Here is a 20,890-nt window from a genome sequence, read left to right as displayed (position 1 = left end):
AAAATTCTTTCTTTTTTTTTTTTTTTTTTTTTTGAGAAAGAGTTTCAAGCTGTCAGCTTGGGTAGTGCTGTGGCGTCACAGTCACCTCTAACTCTTGGGCTCAAGCGATTCTCTTGCCTCAGTCTCCCAAGTGGCTGGGACTACAGGTGCCCGCCACAATGCCCAGCTATTTTTTTGTTGCAATTGTCACTTTTGCTTAGGGGCCCTGGCTGGGTTTGAAACTGTCAGCCTCTGTGTATGAGGCCAGCACCCTACCCACTGAACTACAGGTGCTGCCCCCTTTTGTCTTTCTTAACTTTAAAGGAAATCTTCATTTTTACCACATAGAAGAATGTTTGGTCCAACTGGGGACATTGGCTCACAGCTGTAATCCCAGCTACCTGGGATTACTCACTGGAGGCCAGGAGTTTGAGAAGAATGCTTGGTCCAGGTGTCAGGTAGACTGCATTCCTTTACACCAGCAATGTACAATTAGAAAGTGTTACTTTTCAAATGGTACCTTCACACAATGAATAGAAATTTACAAAGTGCCAAGGAATAAATCTAGCTAACACACCAAAACCATTATGGAGAAAAAGATAGAATTTTATTAAAATATGTTAAAGAAGGTCAGATCTTTTCCATGTTCAGGAATAGGAAGACAACAGCATAAACATGGCAGTTCTCTTCACATTTAAACTGGAAAAAAAAAAAAGCAGCTATTTCTAGCTGGTATGAGAAGAGGGACTCAGAGAGGTTAGAGACAGAAGGATGTGATACATCATTGCTGGCTGCTAGTTGGCCAGTGTTTCCGCAGAGCCTCCAAATGAAAACTGAGGCCACTGACAGCTTGTTTCTGGCTGTGGGACACAGAGTGCCCAGATACCTTGATGAGGACTTCTGATCTACAGAACAGTGAGCTAATAATGTGTGTTGTTTTAAACTCCTAACCTCATGGTAATTTGTTTCAAGCAACAAAAAGAGTGACCACTGTTTAGAGAAAGTGTGATCTGTCATTCACAGGAACCAAAGTTTTTTTCAAATAGTAAGGAGATGCACTATGGGGTCACAGAGGTCAAGTTTAGGCATCACTTAGAAGGGCCAGAATCAGGAAGGATAAATACTAAAAGTACCATGAGCTGTTTGTGGAACTCCCGTGTGTCGTCCCTGAAGGAATGCTCCATGAAGATGGTAATGGCCTCCCTCTCACAGGCCGTGTGCAACTCCAGCAGCTCCTGAAGAGTGTCTGTGGGGAGCCTGGCTCGCTGGTCCATCTGCTGGCTGTAGTGGTCAGCTGCCCTCTGCACAGCTGCTGAGTTCTCACGCTGGGCCAGAGTTGTCACTGCATTCTCCAGACAAGGCACTGCTCCACTGTTGATGGCATCCACGTAGGTCACCACCAGCGTCCCCAGACCTGAATGACGTATGTTTAGAGAATAATGGAGACCATGAAGGTTTTTTTACTGATTGTTTTTATAAGATTCAAGGATGAACATTCTGAAAATCACAAAAATTCTAATTATCTTGAAATTTCTCCTTTCTTCTCCTCTTCATCTTCCTCCTCTTCCTCTTTCAACTTCTATGAATCTACTCTCTGTAATCCTATCACTGCTTTTCCTATTCACTCTTTCTCTTATGGCTTTTTATTTCACCCTGCTACAAAATTAAATTATTCACTGCAACCAATGTGTTTTATGGAAATTTTTATGGAATTTTATGGAAATACTTTCCCAGAAGCTTAAAATATAAATGAGTTTATTACACATGGAAAATAAATTATTAATATATAATCTATGAGTCCTAGTTCCAGGAAAAAATGGAAGTCCCCTTATAAAAAGTATCAGAAATTAGAAGACAGCAACACAGAGCATTGGACCAAGTAGGAGCATCTCTCAGCTTGGAGACCAGGTGACTGCATAGGTGCCATGACCATGGAGCTGGCCATGTATATAAGATTATATTAAAATGTGTCTCACACCTTCAGTGAGATTTCATGAAACTCATGGCTTACTGAGTACCTCAGTAAATTTATAAAATGTGTTGTCTGTCTTCACTGAGAAACATTCTTCCTGTAGGATTTCTCCTCATCGTGCATATTTCTCTCCTAAGGCCATTTGTGCCTATTTCATCCATGTATTCATTTCATGAGATGTAATAGACCTTGATAAACCCTTGTGCAGAGAAACTTTAATGAAGAAACATGCATTTCTATGTGTGGGATGAACCTCTCTTTCTCCACATTCTTATACAAAAGCAAACAGAATTATTGACAAACCCACAGAAGTATCATAGCTTCCTCTCCCACATTGGACCACAGAGAGATGTGCTTTGGGACAAAAGAGACTCACGATTCCCGGTGACAATGATACCCTGTCTCAGGGTCTTGGTGCTTGCATGGGTGAAGATATAAGAGCAGAAATTCATTGATTGCTTCTGGAATTTAGGATCCAATTGGTCTTCCGACACCCTCTCAATATGTGCTAAGAGTTCTGTGTTACTTATTGGCCGGTCAAACACAAAACACTTTTTTCTGGGAAAGAAACGCTTGATGTACTCCTTGGGCTGATTGGAAATTTGGAGTTTGGGATTACTGCCTGAGGAAGAGAAGAAACAGAAATTACACAGGGCGTCTCTCTGGGATGGGATAAGGGGGCTAACAATTTTTATGACCAGACAGTTTTGTTCATTTGCTGTTTTCTGTGATTATAAAACTCTTTTAACCTAGACATTCAAAACCCTTTTGCAAATCAAACTTCTATCAATTACATAACTCTGGAAAGATATTTGGTGACAAATCTTGCCCCAAACTAAAAAAAATAATAAGGCTGGTATTTCTAGAAACCCAAACCCAGAGTTGGGTATGGAGTAGCTGTTAGCAGATATTTATCAAATACATGGATGAATGAATGAAAGGTGAAATGTGAGCTTCATCTCACATAGAAATTGTGGTGTCAAAAGGAAGAGTCACAAAGAAGGATTCTGAGGAAAAGTTAGGCGGAGGACATGTGGCACATTATTATTTAAGAAAATCTACCTTGCTACTGAAAGCATTTGAACAATGTTAGCTTTTATTCAATAAAAGCTTCTGAAGAATAATTTAACCAAAATGTAATTTGAAGATGTCAAAATCACGTCAACATTTTAAGGCCAAAGATTATATCTGAATTTATGGTGTTGCTTATGCTCACCTAATTGCTCAAAAGTTGGTAGAAAAGTTATGAATGGACAAAGAATGAAAGGATGAATAAGGAAAATTCATATTTCTCTCAAGGCTTCACCAGTTACACATCCATGTAGATATCCTCTACTAAAATAATATATTACTTGAAGTTATAATATGAATAAGTATGTTGAAACAAAGAGGAAACCATTATGTAGAAAGTAAAATTAATGTTCTAGTAGTTATGATTTTTTGTATACTGGCTATACAAAGAAACATTAATATTGAGAAGGTATAGATTTAAAATACCCATTTCTTCAAGTTTATCTAGAATATAAACCCTGTTTTGGTAGAAAATATAGCTATACAGTAATTAAAAATGTGTATCTCTCTTTGGGAAGAATAAGAGATAATGTATGAAATTAGTTTTCTTATTGGATAAACTTTTCAATTGGGTTTTATGTTTCACAAACTCGTGGCTACTTATTTTCATCAGTAAGAAAAGCAGGAGCTGAAACAGTGAACATTCATGCTTAGTCTTTAGGAAGTTTTTGTAATCTTTGTTATCTAGTGCTAAGATATAAATTATGTACAAATTGATTTTGAGTAAATTTGCTCACTATTAGGCTCTTCTCTTTTAGGGGGAGCTTAAACTTTTCAACTTGCTTGTCAGTCACCATTTCTATGGATTTCAATGTAGTCTTAAATACAAACGTTACCCAAGACCTGATGGGCAATGTTCAGCGGACCAACCAATGCTGCACCATTCCCCACCCAGGCTGTGCTCTGATACCTGGAATCAGCTTCAAGGCATTCTCCAGGTACTCATCTTCTGTGATTGCGTGTCCATCTAACTCCAGAGTCAGGGTGAAATCCCGCACAGTCCAGACAAAATCTGGAAAGAAACTTACAAACTCTGTGGTATCCTTGGCTCCATCAGATCTCAGAGAGGACTTCGTCCTGATTAATTCTGTGAGCTCTGTCACATAACTAGGACTTGGCTAAGGAAAAGGAACTCCCTGTCCACAATTGCTAATTTTTCTTATAAAAAATTATCATAAACACTTTCTTTTCCTCTTTATCCCATCCATGCCCCCATTGGCAACTCAGCTACAAGGAACAAAATTCTGACATGCCCTTCATTTCCATGAATTCCTCAGTGAAAAGTAGTATAATAGTTTGGTTCTTGGAAGGATACTGCAGCTTCTCCAAGGCATCGTTGTTGATGGTATTCATGCTGTTGTAGACAAATGCGCTGCTGAGAAGCACAGCCAGGGCAAAGATCCACGAGTCATTCTTGGGGTCACCCTAGAAAGCTCAGTAGATGATGGTTTACTCTTTAGAGACTTATCCAGATATTTATTCTCTCAATCTTTAATTATTATTTTTCACTAACATATTGGCTAGTCAAAGAAGTATACTTCAAAGACAGACATGGATACACATCTCAGCTTTGACAATGATATTGACATTTCTTGCCATGTCATTTCCACTTGTGTAAAAGGATGCTAATCATAGTTTTCCATGGTGTTTTCCTTTTGCACAATGGGATGTAGTAAGATAATATATATAGCAAAACTAATACAGTATCTGCCATACAATTAAATGTGCAGTGTAAGGTGTTAGCACTTACTCATTCAACACTTATCTGTTGATTGTGAGCTGTAAAATATGGCTTAGCACATACCATGCTTGGCACAATTAAGGACTAAAATTATATCCAATTAAATTTAACAAATACAGCAACCTACTAAATGTTTCACACTATTCTTGTTGTTCAATGTGATGACAAATGTGTGAAATGACTTCAACAACTGTGACACTATCTGTAAAGAGCTTACATCTTAGTAATGCAAGTAGGTAGTACAACCTATACTCACAATATTAAATTAAAAATAAGTCTGTCAAGGAAGAATAGAAGCTATAGAAGTTGAAGGAAAGGTATGTGATGTGAAGATGTTCTGGTAGCCTTGAGCCTAGTGTGAAAAAATTGATAGAGTGTGGATTTGAAGGAGTATGATGCAGAGAGACCAGCAGGAAAAGCACAATTGGACATGTTACACTTCAGGACTCCTTCCCAATAAGGATAAAGATATTTTGTGTATTGGAAGGTGGAGCAGAGGGTAGAAGGCTAGATGGATAGCCCTGGTACAGGATGATAAAGGGCCTTAGAAGCTAGGCTACCTTGTGTAAAGTATATATATCATGGTCTAAATTACAGCACAGTCTGGAAGTTATTTCTTCTGTAAAATGTGTATAACATTTAGTGCTGAGCCCTTGAATACATATAAAACTAGAATCTATGCCTCAAAGACTTTATATAGGAGTCTGGGGGAGAAAATCATCATTATTTTTACCACATATTAGTTTTTTAAAAAGTGACCAGTAATAATTAGTAATATGTGTGGTAAAAATGAACTCCTTAAATATTGACTCTATAATTCTGTTTGATATATGGTTTTAATAGAAAACTGAATATTCAGTTCCTCATTGGGAAGAAATAAAGAGCTATAGAAATGGAGATAGTAATTCCAATATGCCTGAAAGTAAAACAATAAAGAAAGAAAGGTCATAACTTAACCTAGTACTGCAAAGCTAAGATATCTAAATTCATCTGAAAATGTTTCTTGGGGGACCAACACGTACTTTCATGGAACCAGCACAGTCAGAGGTGTTTCAAAGCCTTCCATAGTGCTCTGTGGGTAGTTGATGAGCTTCACCATAAGAAATGCCATAGCTTCCCATGGTCTAAGTCTTGACCACACACTTCATCTAGAAGCCCTGCAGGTGGATCAGAAGCCCTTCCTGATTCTGTTGGACAGGGTTGATGACTTCTCTTTTCTACCAAGTCACCTTCTAGTTATTTATAGTGGGAGCTGCAATGTGTAGTCTGATCCACTTTTAGAATTGAAGGATTTATTCTCCTAGCTATTGAGAATGACAATGGAAGACAGATTTCAGGTGTTTGTCCTCTATTTTTTTGAGATAGAGTCTCACTCTATTGCCCAGGCTGAAGTTAACTAATCAGCTTAGCTCACAGCAACTTCAAACTCCTGGGTACAAGCAATCCTCCTGCCTCAGCCTCTTGAGTAACTGGGACTATAGGGGCCCACCACAGTGCCCAGCTAATGTTTTTCTATTTTTAGTAGAGATGAAGTCTTGCTCTTGGTCAGGCTGTTGTTGCCTTGATCGGGCTGGTCTTGAACTCCTGAGCTGAAGTGATCCACTGGCCTTGGCCTTCCAGAATGCTAGGGTTACAGGTGTGAGCCACCTTGTTGGGTCACAGGTTAATCTTCTTAATGAGAATGACTTCTAGAATTGTCTTTCAGTGATTAATTATTATCTCAATTAAGAGTAACATGAAACCTCATTGTGGCCATAGCTTCCTATGGAATGGACGGATGCCTGGGACTGTGCTAATTTCCTTCTACCCAACCTGCTTCTTCCCCTCTGTTCCATGAGCCATGGAACTCAATCAGTTACCTGAATATTAACCTCTATCCCTGGATCTGCTTGCAAGGGAAAGCACCTTGTTTTAGGTATTAAAACACCAAAAACAATGTATTAACTCTGACTATATACACCTGGTCTCCCAAACTGGCCTGAAAACTCTTTGAAGGCAGGGCCTTTATTTTGTTCCCTCTACAGTATTGGGTTTAGGGGACTAGAACTCAAATTTATTTCTTAAACTGAATAAAATAATTCATCTCAGTGTCAAGAAATAAACCTTTTAATCTAACGTACAATGTTTGATTTTACCTAGAAGTTAGGTTCAAAAAGACCAAAGTTCACCTTTTTATTTATTTATTTTTTTTGGAGACATAGTCTCACTTCATCTCCGTTGGTAGAGTGCCATGGCATCACAGCTCACAGCAACCTCCAACTCCTGGCTTTAGGCGATTCTCTTGCCTCAGCCTCCTGAGTAACTGGGACTATAGGCGCATACCACAACGCCTGGCTATTCTTTGTTTACCATTTGGCCGGGGCCAGGTTTGAACCTGCCACCTTCAGTATATGGGGCCAGCGCCCTACCCATTGAGCCACAGGTGCTGCCCCAAAGTTCACCTTGATAGTTGGATTTCTAGATTTCTGGAATATATTTCATAAATTCAATTACAAATGATCATTAAGAAAGGAGAGAGCAAGAGTGAAAGGGATCAGTCTCCCACTCTCTGCCTTTACCTTTTCCACATCGCCCAGGCCCTCAGTGTCCAGAAGGACCAGGGTCTGGTTCAGCTTGGTGGGGTGGGGGACACACCACATCCAGATGCCTTTAGTTTCAGACCTTATTGTGGAGCCCAGAGGGAAGCCTGCAAGGGAAGGGAAGAAACAATGTCCAGGGCTGGTAGACAGGGCCAGCATTCTGGGGATTACAAAGTCATACTTGTAGGATGACAAGTACTCCAAGAAACAACATGGTGCCTTCTCCATTTCCTAAATTTTGTGCCATAGTAGGAGGAGGTCAGCTGTGAGAATGATGCCAAGAAAGGGCTCATGATGGAGACAAAGGAGCATCTACTGCGTAAGGAAAATAAAACAAATGTCATTTGTGACCACAGCAAGGATAGTTGGAAAGAATGATGGGATTCAATGTCTGAGAGGAGTGCAGGGAAGGAAAGCATGGGGAAGAAAGAAGTAGAAAAAGGAAATTGAAATACCATCAATTTGCCTTAACAGCTGGCAAATAAAAATGGTGTGGTAGCCACAGTGGAAGGTGGGTTTGGCAACAGCCACGAATGGGAAGGTGAAGAAGGCAGGATTCTGATCTGCAGTAGGACAGACTTTCCTTCATAATAGAGAAACAAGAGCAGGGGGACAGATAAAAGTAAGGCGGGTAACTTGCTATTAAGAGTTAGAGTTGGGTGGTGCCTATGGCTCAAAGGGGTAGGGCGCTGGCCCCATATGCTGGAGGTGGTGGGTTCAAACCCAGCCCCAGCCAAAAACTAAAAAAAAAAAAAAAAAAAAGAGTTAGAGTTAAAAGTTCTGTTTATTGAGAGAGGCTGGATTTTCTCATCATCTGACCATGGAGGAGGAATAAGAGTCTGAGACAAGCCCGCCCAGGACAACACTCACCATGGTTCTGTCCTGCCAGGCGGTTCATCAGGTAGGATTTCCCAGTGCGATACAGCCCTACGATGGCCACCACCACCACAGGCTGAGAAATACTGCTAAGTATCTGCATAGCTTGCTGGTTCACTGACAACTGATTGTCCTTGTTCTCCACCAGACATACAGGGGCGGTCATGAGTTGAGACGTCTCGGTAACCTGCCAACCCCCAAAGCTTCTCAGAATAGTGTGACACCCTCAAATCATTTCAAATCCTGTTTATTCAAGGCATGTTCATATTGGCTTCTTGTTTGTGATATGTTTGTGACACACAATCTGTATACCTTAAAACCACTGAAATCTATCTTATTGTGGTTTCAGAGAGTAGAGGTTCAAAATCAGTAAGTTACCAAGGCCATATTATCTTTGAGGGTTCTAGAAGAGAACAATTACTTCTTTTAGCTTCTGGTGACTCCAGGAATCTCTTGGTTGGGGGCTGTGTAACTCTAGTTCACCTCTGACTTGACAGGTTTTTCTTCTTTTCTTTTTCTATTTTTTATTTACATTTATCAGTTTTTTATGGTTTGAAGCCATAGTACCTAGGTTTAAATACTGAATCAATCTTTACTGACTATATGACCAAACAAGATATGAAGCCTGCCTTTTCCTTAATTTCTCCTTCTTAAAAATGGGATTACTAATACTAACTAGTGTATGTAGAGAGCAATTCTTGTGATTAAAGAAGATGATATTTATAAAGAATTTAAAACAGGGCGGTGCCTATGGCTCAAAGGATTAGGGTGCCGGCCCTATATACTACAGAGGTAGCAGGTTCAAATCCGACCCCAGCCAAAAACTGCAAAAAAAAAAAGAATTTCAAACAGACTTGGTACAAAGTACTATAATACAAGTATTTGTTAAAAATAATAATGTTTCTGAAGAGATAGGAAGTGTGGATTTTCATTTGAAGTTAATGACAACTGTGATACAGTGTCTGGACTTTTTGAGAATCATGCTGTCATTCTTTTTTTTTTTAATTTTTAAATTTTTTAATATGCGGGTACAAATGCTTAGGTTACATTGTTTTTGATTGTAAGGTAAAGTTCAAGTTGTCACTGAGCCCTTCACCCAGGGGGTGCACTGAACACCCACACGTTGTGTATACTAGTTGAGATACTGCCAATCACTCCCCTCCTTGTTCCTCCCTTCTCACTCCCTTTCCTCCCCCTTGATAGACTATACTTGTGTGTGGTTGCTAATATATTGGTTTCATGTTAACATTGAGTACATTGGAGACTTTTGTTCTCATTCTTTTTTTTTTCTTCCTTTTGAGACAGAGTCTCATTATGTCACCCTCGGTAGAGTGCCTTGGCATCACAGCTCACAGCAACCTCAAACTCTTGGGCTTAAATGATTCTCTTGCCTCAGCCTCCCAAGTAGCTGAGAATACAGGCACCACAATGCCCAGGTATTTTTTGGTTGCAATCATCATTGTTGTTTAGGAGGCCCAGGCTAGGCTCGAACCCTCCAGCCTGGGTGTATGTGGCCGGCGTTTACTCACTGAGCTATGGGCACTGAGCCTTTTTTGCTCATTCTTGAGATGCTTCACTAAGAAGAATTTCATGCTCTCATTTTTTTTTTTTTTTTTTTTTTTTTTTTGAGACAGAGCCTCAAGCTGTCCCCCTGGGCAGAGTGCCGTGGCATTACAGCTCACAGCAACCTCCAACTCCTGGGCTCAAGCGAGTCTCCTGCCTCCGCCTCCCAAGTAGCTGGGACCACAGATGCCCGCCACAACGCCCGGCTATTTTTTGGTTGCAGCCGTCATTGTTGTTTGGCGGGTCCGGGCTGGGGATTCGAACCCGCCACCTTAGGTGTACGTGGCTGGCGGCTTAGCCGGTTGAGCTATAGGCGCCGAGCCATGCTCTCATTCTTAATCCTGTTTTTTATCTGAGTCCAGTAACATGAGATGTGGAATGGAATACCTGAGAGTTAGGAGTTAGAATCCTCTCCTCTGCTCCGAATGAATGGGCCCCTTCTCTCTCCATCTTCTCAGTCCATCGGTGCACATGTTTCTGGTGACTCTTTTCATTCTGTTCCATCACTTGCTGTTTCATCTTTTTCATTTCCTCCATTATTTTTGCAGATTCAGCTTTTTCATGTTCCACTGAGAAAAAAATGAAGAAAAAGATTTGTGCAATCTTACCATGTTACATCTTCCCTCTCTCCTCACTTGGTATTGTTGCTGCTCCATAGAAGAATTTCCCTGGCATGAAATTCCCCTTGGAATAACTATATGTCTATCAACTTTGTTACATCTTACTCAGAAATGGTTTCATGGACTACAGTGCATCTTTGATGTTTTTCTTCTAGTGTAATGACTTCAGGTGGACCAGGCTGGGACAAGTTGTAGTGATTGCCCAGAGGGCTTCTATGGAAGAAAATGTTGAGCCTTGCTATTATGTGTTCACCACTGCACAGATGTGAGCATTTTTCTGCCATGACTCTCCTTAGTTCCTGCAGGTTGCACAGCCTCTACACAGCTGTGAACTTCCACATCTACCCACTGTAGCTAGGTTATGGATCCTGACCCTGGTGGCAGATGAGGACTTCCTTTTAATGGCATACTGGCTGTTGATTGCTAGACAGAAGTGATGCTTGGCTGTGCCCAAAGACATCATTCATTTGCTATCTGATTGACCCTATATTCACAACACTGCATACCCATCCCATAGTGCAGGTAAACCCTTGAGAAAGAGCACTGGGTTGAATATGTCTAAAATTAGGGAGAGGATGAGGAAGAAAAACAGAACCCACCTGAGATCTTCCCATTTTAAAAGTGTCCCACTCATTCAATTTAAAATTACTTTAGAGTAAATGTGCATTTCAGCTAAGACTAATCATCAGTACCATCAGTAGCCATGAAATTAACAGCTAGTAGGTAACTTTCTTTTTGTTTGCTTCATGTAACCTTCCTCTTTACAAACTTGATGTCCTAACGAAAGTGCAAGCATCATGATTTTATGTTTAGTTTAGTGGCAATTGTCTGAAGACCTGACTTTGCTCATTGTTATGTGTGGCCTTGCACAAGAGTGTGGGAAAAGGAAGGTCTGTTCTTTGAATTTGTAAATTATAATATGATGTAGATAATAGTACTTTTCCCTTTGTTTCTCATGTCCATATTCCGAATCTCTTCCTGGAGTTTTGTGCTCTCTTCTCTGATTCCCTCCTTGAGTAGTTGTTTCTGTTCCTAAAAGGAAAAGAGAACATTAACACTGACACAGAATAAAATCAAATCAGTGAATTTGTAGTATAATTGCCAAATTAGTTCTCCTTTTAGTAATTCTAATAATTCCTCAAAAGATTTTGACGCTCATGAAAATCCCTTTGTCCCTTTATGTTATGTTATATCTCTCTATCTTGAGTCTCCTAAGCCCACCATTGCTTTCTTCTAGGATTTCTTCTGAAGCTGAAGAAGAGTTTTTTTCTTCATATTTTCTGAAATATGTTTGCCCTACTATTCCATCTTATGACACTTGAACCCATATTGAACTCAATTATTCTGTGTTAATTGTCACGTTTAAAAAATTTTTTCTTTGCTTCAACTCTCACCTTCTATATAGTGGACACACACACAATTATGTATATACATATTCCAGAATCACAGTCGAGATCCAAGGGAAATATTGCTATCCAATGCTCAGAAACAAAGGAGATATCAGTACAAGCCTCCAAAATTTTGATTGGCACAGTAATCAGTCGAGATCAGGGTATCTTGTGACCCATAGGTTATTACTGGACCACACTCAGTGTGGACTTGAAGAACAGGAAGGTACTGGCCGCCCTGGCATCTAACCAGTGACAACTTGCTTTGTCAGCCAGTGATTAGCTATTATTTGTTAGTGATGCATAACCTAAGGATTCCATGGGAATCAAAAGGAAATTGAAAGCCTCCTAGAGTGGCTGATGCAAATGTCTCAACCGGTACACTCTGTGAATTGGGACAGAGGAAGACAAAACTGAAATGACATAATCGAAGACCTGAAGTTTGAGATGTAGCGTCCTCTCTTGCTCGGCCAGCACCTGGGCCCTGTCCTTCTCCATCTTCTCAGTCAGCTGTCGCACATGCTCCTGGTAACTCCTCTCTGCCTGCTCCATCATCTGCTTATACTTGCTCTGCATGTCCTCCAGCAATTTTGCTGCAGCCTGTGCAGATGCAGCTTTTTCACGTTCCACTGAAGAAGAAAAAGAAAAATCCATGTAGGTTTGCGGTATTACCCTTTTCTTCCTTCCATACGTGTTTGTTAGCATTGCTGCTCTCTAGAGCAGCGAGTTTCAACCAGTGTGCCATGAGAGGATGTTAGGTGTATTGCAATTTTTTTTAAGGATCATTAATTCAATTGTTTTTGAAAGAAGTTCAAAGCATAAAAAGTATATTCTTTTTTTTTTTTTTACCCTTTTCTTTTGTGGTCTACATAATTTAAGTGTGCCATGGAAGTTTAACTACAGGTTCAAGTGTGCTGTGAGATAAAAAAGGTTGAAAAACACTGTGTAGAGGGACTCTCCTAACACTAATTCACTTTGGGGGTTTTCATAGCGCTAGTGCCGGCATAGGCCACGCTCAGAAATGGTGTTAGGAACGAAGCAAATCTTTGCTTTTTCAACTTAATTTAATGATCAAAGCTTTATCTGGCCAAATATTTAAACTTTTAAGAGATTTTGTGAATATCTAGAGGCTTGAGTTGCCCCTTACCTTCAATCTCCTTTTCCTTTTCTGTGAGAGTCTGGTCCATCAGTAGAATGACATTAGTCATAGGCCCCCTGGACCTCAAGTACTCCTGCAGAATCCTTTCAGCCTTGGGACGCAGAGAACACAGTGAGCAGCAGAAAATGGCTGTCTTCATTTGTCCTCATTCATCTGCCTACCATCTGTCCTTCTAGGTGGGACATGTGGTCAAGTGTCCCTGTCACAGAGTCAGGAACATCCTGGAGGGCAGGCAGTCATGGAACATTCTAGAAACATTCTTTTTTTTTTTTTAGCAGGTTAATAGATACTAGAAAAAAGACAATGTCTGTCTTTTGAGGCTGAGGGCTATAATTTTGGAGCAGTTGGTGCTGTGGTTCCATATGGGCTGAGCTTGCTACAGAATGAAGCCATCATGGAGAAAGCTTCACAGAGAAGAAAGTGGAGAAAGAATGGAGGGGAGTGGAGGTCAGAGACAGAGAAGATAACATGTTTTGAACTCTTAGATCTCCCTCCTCTTAAACTGCCTTGAAGCCAAAACTTGATAAAGTACCACCTTTGAAGGCCAGGAATGGTGGTCCATGCCTGTAATCCTAGAACTCTGGGAGGCTGAGGTGGGTGGATCACCTGAGCTTGGGAGTTTGAGACCTCCTTCTTTAAAAATGACTGGACATTGTGGCGGGTACCTGTAGTCCCAGGTACTCAGGAGGCTGATGCAAGAGGATTGCTTGAGCCCAAGGGTTTGTGGTTGCTGTGAGCTATGAACCCATGGCACTGTACTGAGGGTGACAAAGTGAGACTGTCTCAAAAACAAAAAAAAAAATTACTACTTTTGAATAAGCAACATGATTGGATTTTTGTCTTTTGTTACATCAAATACCCAGAATAGGTATTTGGGTTATCTTGGGTTATCTTGATGATCAATCTGAAAATCCAGTTTATGTGTAAATGTTGAATGCACTCTCTTTGATGAGAACTAGAACATGTGGTATAACAGACTCCCTATACATGTTTATTGAATAAAAGAGTGAGTGGTATGTAGATAAGAAATACACTCGGTCAGGCTTGGCACCCCTAGCACAGTAGTTATGGTGTCAGCCACATACACCCAGGCTGGTGGGTTTGAACCTAGCCCAGGCCAGCTTAACAACAATGACAACTATAACAACAGCCAAAAAAAAAAAAGGGGGGCGGTCTTGGTGCCTGTAGTTCAGCAGCTAGGGCTCCAGCCACATACACAGCAGGTGATGAGTTTGAATTAAGCCGGGGCCTGACAAACAACAAAGTCAGCTACAACCAAAACAGAGCTGAGCATTATGGCGGATGCCTGTAGTCCTAGCTACATGGGAGGCTGAGGCAAGAGTATTGCTTAATCCCAAAGAATTTGAGGTTGCTGTGAGCTTTGATGCCACAGCACTCTACTGAGGGCAAACTCTGTCTCAAGAAAGAAAAAAAAAAAAGAAATACACTTGGTCACATGGTGTTTCAAGGAGAAGAGACCATAGAATCTTCCCAGAAACAGATAAAATCTTGGTTACCTGTACCCCCTTCTTGGGTTGCTGAAGGTACTTTTTCTTCAGTTCTTCTGTCTTCTCAATAAAGAGATGATATCCCCCAGCTTTGGAATAAATTCCCTGTTTCACTGCTTCTTCTAGAGGGCCAAAAATATCTTGAAGTAAAGTCAGACAATGAGCTGATGATGCTTTCAGATTCTGTTCATTAAAGTTATCCCACTTTTTATCTAGCTGAGCCTTTAACATAAACATAGGAAGTAAAAAGAAAACAGGGGACTATATTAGTTATGCCTCAGAATTTGGAAAATTCTTCTCAATAAACTTAATATGGTTTCCTAGGAACTCAAACACAACACTACAGAACTTTATTGTGTGTGTTAACGTGGACTTTCTTATGACGTCCTTCTCCTTGGAGGTCAGGTTCAGAGCAAATATTGCTAGTATTATGTATCAATTTTACAAGTAGTTCTGGTTCAAATTGGACCAATTATTACCATAAATCGGATAAATACAGCACAATGTCAGGCTGATCAAGATCATTAAGACTCCAAGTTTCTTTGCTTTTGTTCAGAGAATCAGTCTGATAAACAGCAGGCATGTTATTAAATTAGACACTCTGATTGTTAGTTATGTGTGTAATTAAATGGAAGACTATTATTTTGTTTAAAAAAGAAAAAGAATCTCAAAACTTTTTGTCCATAATAATATAATTGTTACTTCTGATCATCATGATTGCCAATAGGTAGCTGACACTGTTTTAAAGTCTTATAACAATTGCCTCTCTCAATATAAATGCTCATTTTATTTCTTACTAGTACTTTGTTTTCTAAAATCCAAATCTCGATAAACTTGGAAGAAAAATTACCATTAACTCCTTTTGAAATAGTTGATCTACATCTTTGAAGGAATCCCTGATGAAAATTTCGATGGCCTCCTTCTCACTGGCCCTGTGCAGGTCCAGAAGGTCCTGGAGGGTCTCCGTGGGCAGCTGCACCTTCTGGCTCATCTGCTGGTCATAGTGGTCAATGGCGTTTTGCACTGCAATGGAGTTCTCTATCTGGGCCAAGACCTGGACTGCGTTCTCAAGACAGAGCAGATCCCCACTACTGATTGCATTGACATAGGTCAGCACCAGGCTCTGTAGGCCTACAAATGGAGAACAAATGATGATGTTGGTTGTAGGTAGAGTGAAGAAAACTCTCTGTTATATATAAGTTTGAATCCATCTATTAAGAGCTGTTTGCTTCATCAGTGGCATTAGCATCAAGTGGAAGCCTGACACTAATGCAGATTCTCAGAACTTGCTTAACCTATCAAACAAAACTTTCCATTTGGCAAAGGCCACTAGTCATATGTATTCAGATCAAAGACTGAGAATGTCTTTTTGAGATTAGGTAGGCCTATGTTTCTTGAATATTTGCATCTACTTAGTCCTGTGACCTGTAGGAGGACAGAAATAATTCCCCTTTTGTTTTTGTCTATATCATCAGTCCTCTGAATCTTGGTCCATGATATACATTCAGTTAGTGTTGCTAGAAAGACAATATGATCCTAGTCAAGTGGAGTCCTTCATTTCATTTACTCTACTCTGAATTGTCCAACAGAACTTTCTGGAATGAATGAAATGTTTGTTGTAATTTTGAGCTTCCCATTATGACAGCCACTAGCCTTATATAGCTATTGACCCCTCAAAATATAGTCTTGTGATTTGAATTTTAAACTTACTTTGACTTTAATTAGTTAACATTTAAATTGAATAGCCATGTATATGTCAATGGGTACCAAACAGAGCAGTACAAGTCCAGGTTATTTGAGAAATATTAAGGAGAGAGTTTCTTTTCTTTTCTTTCTTTCTTTTTTTATTTTTTTAGAGACAGAGTCTCACTTTATTGCCCTCAGTAGAGTACCATGGTGTCATAGCTCACAGTAACCTCCAATTCCTGGGCTTAGGCAATTCTCTTGCCTCAGCCTCCTCAGTAGCTGGGACTACAGGTGCTTGCCACAACATCTGGCTATTTTTTTGTTGCAGTTTGGCCAGGGCTGGGTTCAAACCCGTCACCCTTGGTATGTGGGGCTGGCGCCCTGCCCACTGAGCCACAGGTGCTACCTGTATGTGGCTTCTTTTCATTGACCTTTATGATGTATTTCCCAGCCAGATATAGGAGACTTTACATCTTTTATATTAATCTGGATTGATTTGCAATATATTCTTTTTTTTGAGACAGAGTCTTGAGCTATTACCCTGGATTGAGTGCTGTGGCATCATAGTTCCAGCAGCCTCCAACTCTAGGGCTCAAGCAATTCTCTTGCATTAGTTTTTCTATTTTAGTAGAGATGGGGGGTCTCACTTTTACTCAGACTGGTCTCAAAGTCTGAGCTCCAGCTATCCACCTGCCTTGGCCTCCCAGAGTGCTAGGATTACAGGCGTGAGCCACTATGCCTGACCTGGAACATATTCTTCTTAGTAAAGCACCACAAGAATGGAGAAGCAAGAATCCAATGTGCTCAATTCTTTTTTTTTTTTTTTTTTGAGACTGAGCCTCAAGCTGTCCCCCTGGGTAGAGTGCCGGGGCATCACAGCTCATAGCAACCTCCAACTCCTGGGCTCAAGCAAGTCTCCTGCCTCCGCCACCCAAGTAGCTGGGACCACAGGCACCCGACACAACACCTGGCTATTTTTTTGTTGTTGTTGTTGCAGCTGTCATTGTTGTTTGGCGGCCCGGGCTGGATTCAAACCCGCCACCTTAGGTGTATGTGGCTGGTGTCTTAGCTACTTGAGCCACAGGCACCGAGCCATACTCAATTCTAATATGAAGGCAGTAGATGAACTAATACAAGGTGAAGGGAGGAGAATGAGGGAGTGGGGAAGGGGGAGGAAGGAGAGGGATGGGGGGGTCCCGATGTATGGCATACCTCTTGGGAGAGGGACACAATTATAGGAGGGACTTTACCTAACAAATGCAATCAATGTAACCTAATTCTTTGTACCCTCAATGAATCCCAGTTTAAAAAAAAATCAGGTATTATTTGATACCATTTTGAATTTAGCAGAATAATTTCAATATACCATACATTTATAAAGACTAAACTTAAGTGGATGTTGTTTTCCCTGGTCAGTGAGTGGAAGTACTAGGAAAAGGACTTACGAAGTCCATTGACCTTGACACCTCCTGGAAGAGTTTTAGTCTTGGAATGGCTTAAGATGTAGGAACAGAATTCTTCCACTTGTTGTACAAAATCCGAATCCAGCTCATCATCATGCATTGTCTCAAGTTGGGCAAGTTTCTTCCACTCAGTGGGTGGAGGGAAGACAAAGCATTTCTTCTTTGGGAAGAACTTTCGGATGCAGAGTCGAGGCAGGTTATAATTTTTGTCTTTTTTAGTGGTACCTGGGAAAAAAACAAAAAAGGGGGGTATAACTAGTTCAGTGTTAATTGTCACTTCAGGACATTTCTTCAACTAAATGTTCCTTTTATTCCATATTCTTTGGCTATGTGCAATTTCACACACCTTAAACAAGGTTTAGCAAAATAATAGCAATATACCATACATTTATAAAGACTAAACTTAAGTGGATGTTCTTCTGCCTATTCTTCTTCTCCTCCTCCTTAAGGTGATGAAAGCACCCTCTAATTGTATAAGGAAAACGTGAAAAGGGAACTTGTCTCTTGAAAAGAGCTATAATGCCATTGAAATGGAATCTAGTAAGTCAGATACTGAATGAGAATTACTTCTTAGGAATAGCCTGGTGAGTAGAAAAATATAAAAAACTCTGTCAATGTAAGCACATGTACAAAATTGTTAATTCCTGGTATTTTTCCTCCCTGTTTTCCTCCCCATCCCTGTTACCTTGCTTTAACTTCAGAGAATTTTCCAGGTACTCATCTGGTGTGAGGGGGTGTCCATCTGCTTCCACCTTCAGGGTCACATCTCTCAGAGTCCACATGAAGTCTGGGAAGAAGCTCACAAACTCAGCGGAATCCTCAACCTCATTGTCCCCCCACGAGGCTTTTGTTCTGATTTGATTTGTCAGCTCTGTCACATAGCTGAGTGGCTAACTAAGAAAAAGTGGCAAAATGAACAGGGCCCCCATCCCATATTAGTTCTACATATTCTGAAAGGTTAATTTTTCCTTGTTCTGAAACAACTCTGTTTATTTGTAGGTTCAAGGGATCTTTTTCCTGCATTTAAAGAATTTTTCATATTTTTTTTTAATTTAATCCCCCAGGATTCATAGTCAAGCTGCTGGCTTGTTAATGTGAATCTCCCCTCTAACTTTGGGCCATTCTGGATCACAAAAGGATACTGTAGCTGGTCCATCGCTTGCTGGTTGATGGTTCCTATACTATTGTATACAAAGGTGCTGCTCAGGAGGATGGCCAGGGCAAAGATCCAGGAGTCGTTCTGGTTGTCTCCCTGGAAGTCAACACATTTAAGCTGGGAGTATATTTCATTGTCATGGCCCTTTCTAGATGAGTACTGATAAAAGTATATTCATTTAATTAGAGATGAGAAAAACTGATCTAAAGATGTTACTGGTAGGTACAGACCTTGAACAGTTTCTAATTAGTATTTTTGTTTTGAACTGATTCATTGCTCCTTGGGTCCTAGTAAGACCACTGGTAGATAATTGCAAAATAAATTATCAAGGTTAGTGTGCATTTCAAGCTCTTAAAGATGCTCCTTTATGTAAAGCATAATCGGCTTATATATGAACAATAAAACTTGCCTTGGGATAGCTGAAGGAGTAGGATAGGAATATTTACACTTGTTGCACAAAATCAGAATTGGACCATTATAATGTACCTGAAAGTTTACATTACTTATTATCAAATGCTCAGACAATGTTATAATGTAGGTAAAGGTCAGTACCCATTTTACGTATCAGATTAGGCTAAAAAATAATTCAGATAACTTGGTAAAACCACAGAGTTAGTAGGAGACAGAGCAATTTGTGGAACACATATTCTCAAGGTTTCAGAAGCTAAATTTTTAAATGAATTTTCTGCTGGAATTATACTTGTGATAAAATGTTCATGACAGATTTTATCTGTACCACCTTTCTGCCTGGGGTTTATTGGATTAGTTCATAGATTTTAATGATTAGAATCATGCCTTATTAGTATTTTCCTCAACTCTGGTTGCTAATCTTGGCCTCATGACATGTAAACAGAAATGAGAAGACATGCCATAGTTAAGTGGAAGCTCTGATAGAGTAAAAACTAAATAGAGCATAAAATATTAAGAGACAAGGGGCTCATTCCCATACTGAGTCCTTGATCTGTACCTTCTCTATATCTCCCAGGCCCTCTGTGTCCAGCAGAACTAGGGTATGTCCTGGTTTCCTGGGATGGGGCACACACCATACCCAGATTCCTTTGGTGTGAGATTGCACTGTGCAGCCCAGAGAGAAACCTGCAAGGAGAGGGGAGATAAGAACAGCTGGAAATCTAATAGCAGGTGCTTCTGAAAATTGAGATAAGAGGTAAAGTAAACCAATGTTAAAAGATAGACTTCAATGATGGTTAATAGTCATTTTAACTAAAACCATAGAAATAGGAAAATCATAATATGTAATTCATATTAGAACTTTTAATTTTACCTGAATGATCAGTGGAAGCTTTCTGCTCCTTGAAGTGTATTTTATTAAATGACATATAGCTTATACACGTGCATATCAATTCTGTCCATACTTACTGGTTCCAGCCAGCAAAGGACAGTTTTACTCTTAAAAGGGGCAGGTGAAGCAAAGTAACAAGAGATTTAGCTGACCCTTATTTTCTAGATTATAATGGAGGGAGGAACATGATTGTGGATTGAAAGTTAGTCTTTAGTATACTCTTCAGCATCTCTAACTTCCCCTCCTCATTCCTCATCCTGGACACTGATCATGTAGGTTGGCAGAGAACACTAATGCAAGCTCTGCTGGGGCCACTCACCCTTCTTCCCAGCCACCTTGTTCATCAGGTAGGATTTGCCCGTGCGGTAGAGGCCCACGATAGCCACCACCACCACAGGCTGTGTGATAGCAGACAGGATCTCCAAGGCATCTGGATTAGCCCTCAGTTGTCCTTTGATGTTCTCAATGAGACATATTGGGTCTGGCATGTGGATCTCTGAGGACATGTCCAGGGTGTTCTCTTATGTGCAAGAGGATAAATGAAATAGATTAGAATTTCCAGTCTTTTGCATTCAAAAGGAAGAGTCTTAAAATTTCCCAGCATGACCTAAAAATTCATTGGGTAGGACAAATGATTGAAAATCTGCATCATTATAGAAAATTAGGGAAGTATGGGTGGTGCCTGTGGCTCAGTGGGTAGAGCACCAGCCCCATATACTGAGGTTGGGGGGTTCAAACCCAGGCCCAGCCAAACTGCAACAAACAATAGCCAGGCATTGTGGTGGGTGCCTGTAGTCCCAGCTACTTGGGAGGCTGAGGCAAGAGAATC

The 20,890-nt window shown here is 40.3% G+C and overlaps 2 protein-coding genes across 2 annotated transcripts in view; both read right to left on the bottom strand.

Annotated features, from left to right (window-relative positions):
• LOC105886443 (guanylate-binding protein 7-like) overlaps positions 1 to 4,390 on the bottom strand; it is an 8,744-nt gene extending 4,354 nt beyond the window's left edge. The window contains exons 1-4 of the mRNA XM_023509933.1: positions 4,338 to 4,390; positions 3,933 to 4,129; positions 2,328 to 2,573; positions 1,113 to 1,393 (exon numbers count right to left, since the gene is read on the bottom strand). Coding sequence (XP_023365701.1) covers positions 1,113 to 1,393; positions 2,328 to 2,573; positions 3,933 to 4,129; positions 4,338 to 4,375 — 762 coding nt within the window. The 5' untranslated portion in view covers positions 4,376 to 4,390. The remainder of the gene's footprint in view (positions 1 to 1,112; positions 1,394 to 2,327; positions 2,574 to 3,932; positions 4,130 to 4,337) is intronic.
• A 1,397-nt stretch (positions 4,391 to 5,787) lies between these two features.
• Positions 5,788 to 20,567, bottom strand: LOC100950270 (guanylate-binding protein 1-like). Its single transcript, XM_012801625.2, has 14 exons — positions 20,381 to 20,567; positions 19,729 to 19,856; positions 18,748 to 18,857; positions 18,291 to 18,487; positions 17,588 to 17,830; positions 15,307 to 15,587; positions 14,466 to 14,678; positions 12,937 to 13,039; positions 12,225 to 12,418; positions 11,340 to 11,433; positions 10,169 to 10,350; positions 8,213 to 8,405; positions 7,322 to 7,449; positions 5,788 to 5,853 (listed from the first exon to the last, which is right to left on the bottom strand). Exons 1-14 carry the CDS (start codon positions 20,565 to 20,567, stop codon positions 5,788 to 5,790), a joined length of 2,319 nt encoding a protein of 772 aa, XP_012657079.2.
• Positions 20,568 to 20,890: the final 323 nt, after the last annotated feature.

Source organism: Otolemur garnettii, unplaced genomic scaffold (assembly GCF_000181295.1).
Source record: "Otolemur garnettii isolate 467f Iridium unplaced genomic scaffold, OtoGar3 scaffold00010, whole genome shotgun sequence".
NCBI classification, from domain to species: Eukaryota; Metazoa; Chordata; class Mammalia; order Primates; family Galagidae; genus Otolemur; species Otolemur garnettii.
This window is presented reverse-complemented; position numbering and strand designations above follow the sequence as displayed.

What these genes read in the sequence shown, in the direction of transcription:
- LOC100950270 (XM_012801625.2), bottom strand. Translation starts at nt 20,567, where the DNA reads ATGTCCTCAGAGATCCACATGCCAGACCCAATATGTCTCATTGAGAAC. An exon ending in GCCTGGGAGATATAGAGAAG is followed by an intron (nt 18,858 to 19,728) that starts GTACAGATCAAG and finishes GTTGACTTCCAG; the next exon opens with GGAGACAACCAGAACGACTC. An exon ending in TATTTCAAAAGGAGTTAATG is followed by an intron (nt 14,679 to 15,306) that starts GTAATTTTTCTT and finishes TTTATGTTAAAG; the next exon opens with GCTCAGCTAGATAAAAAGTG.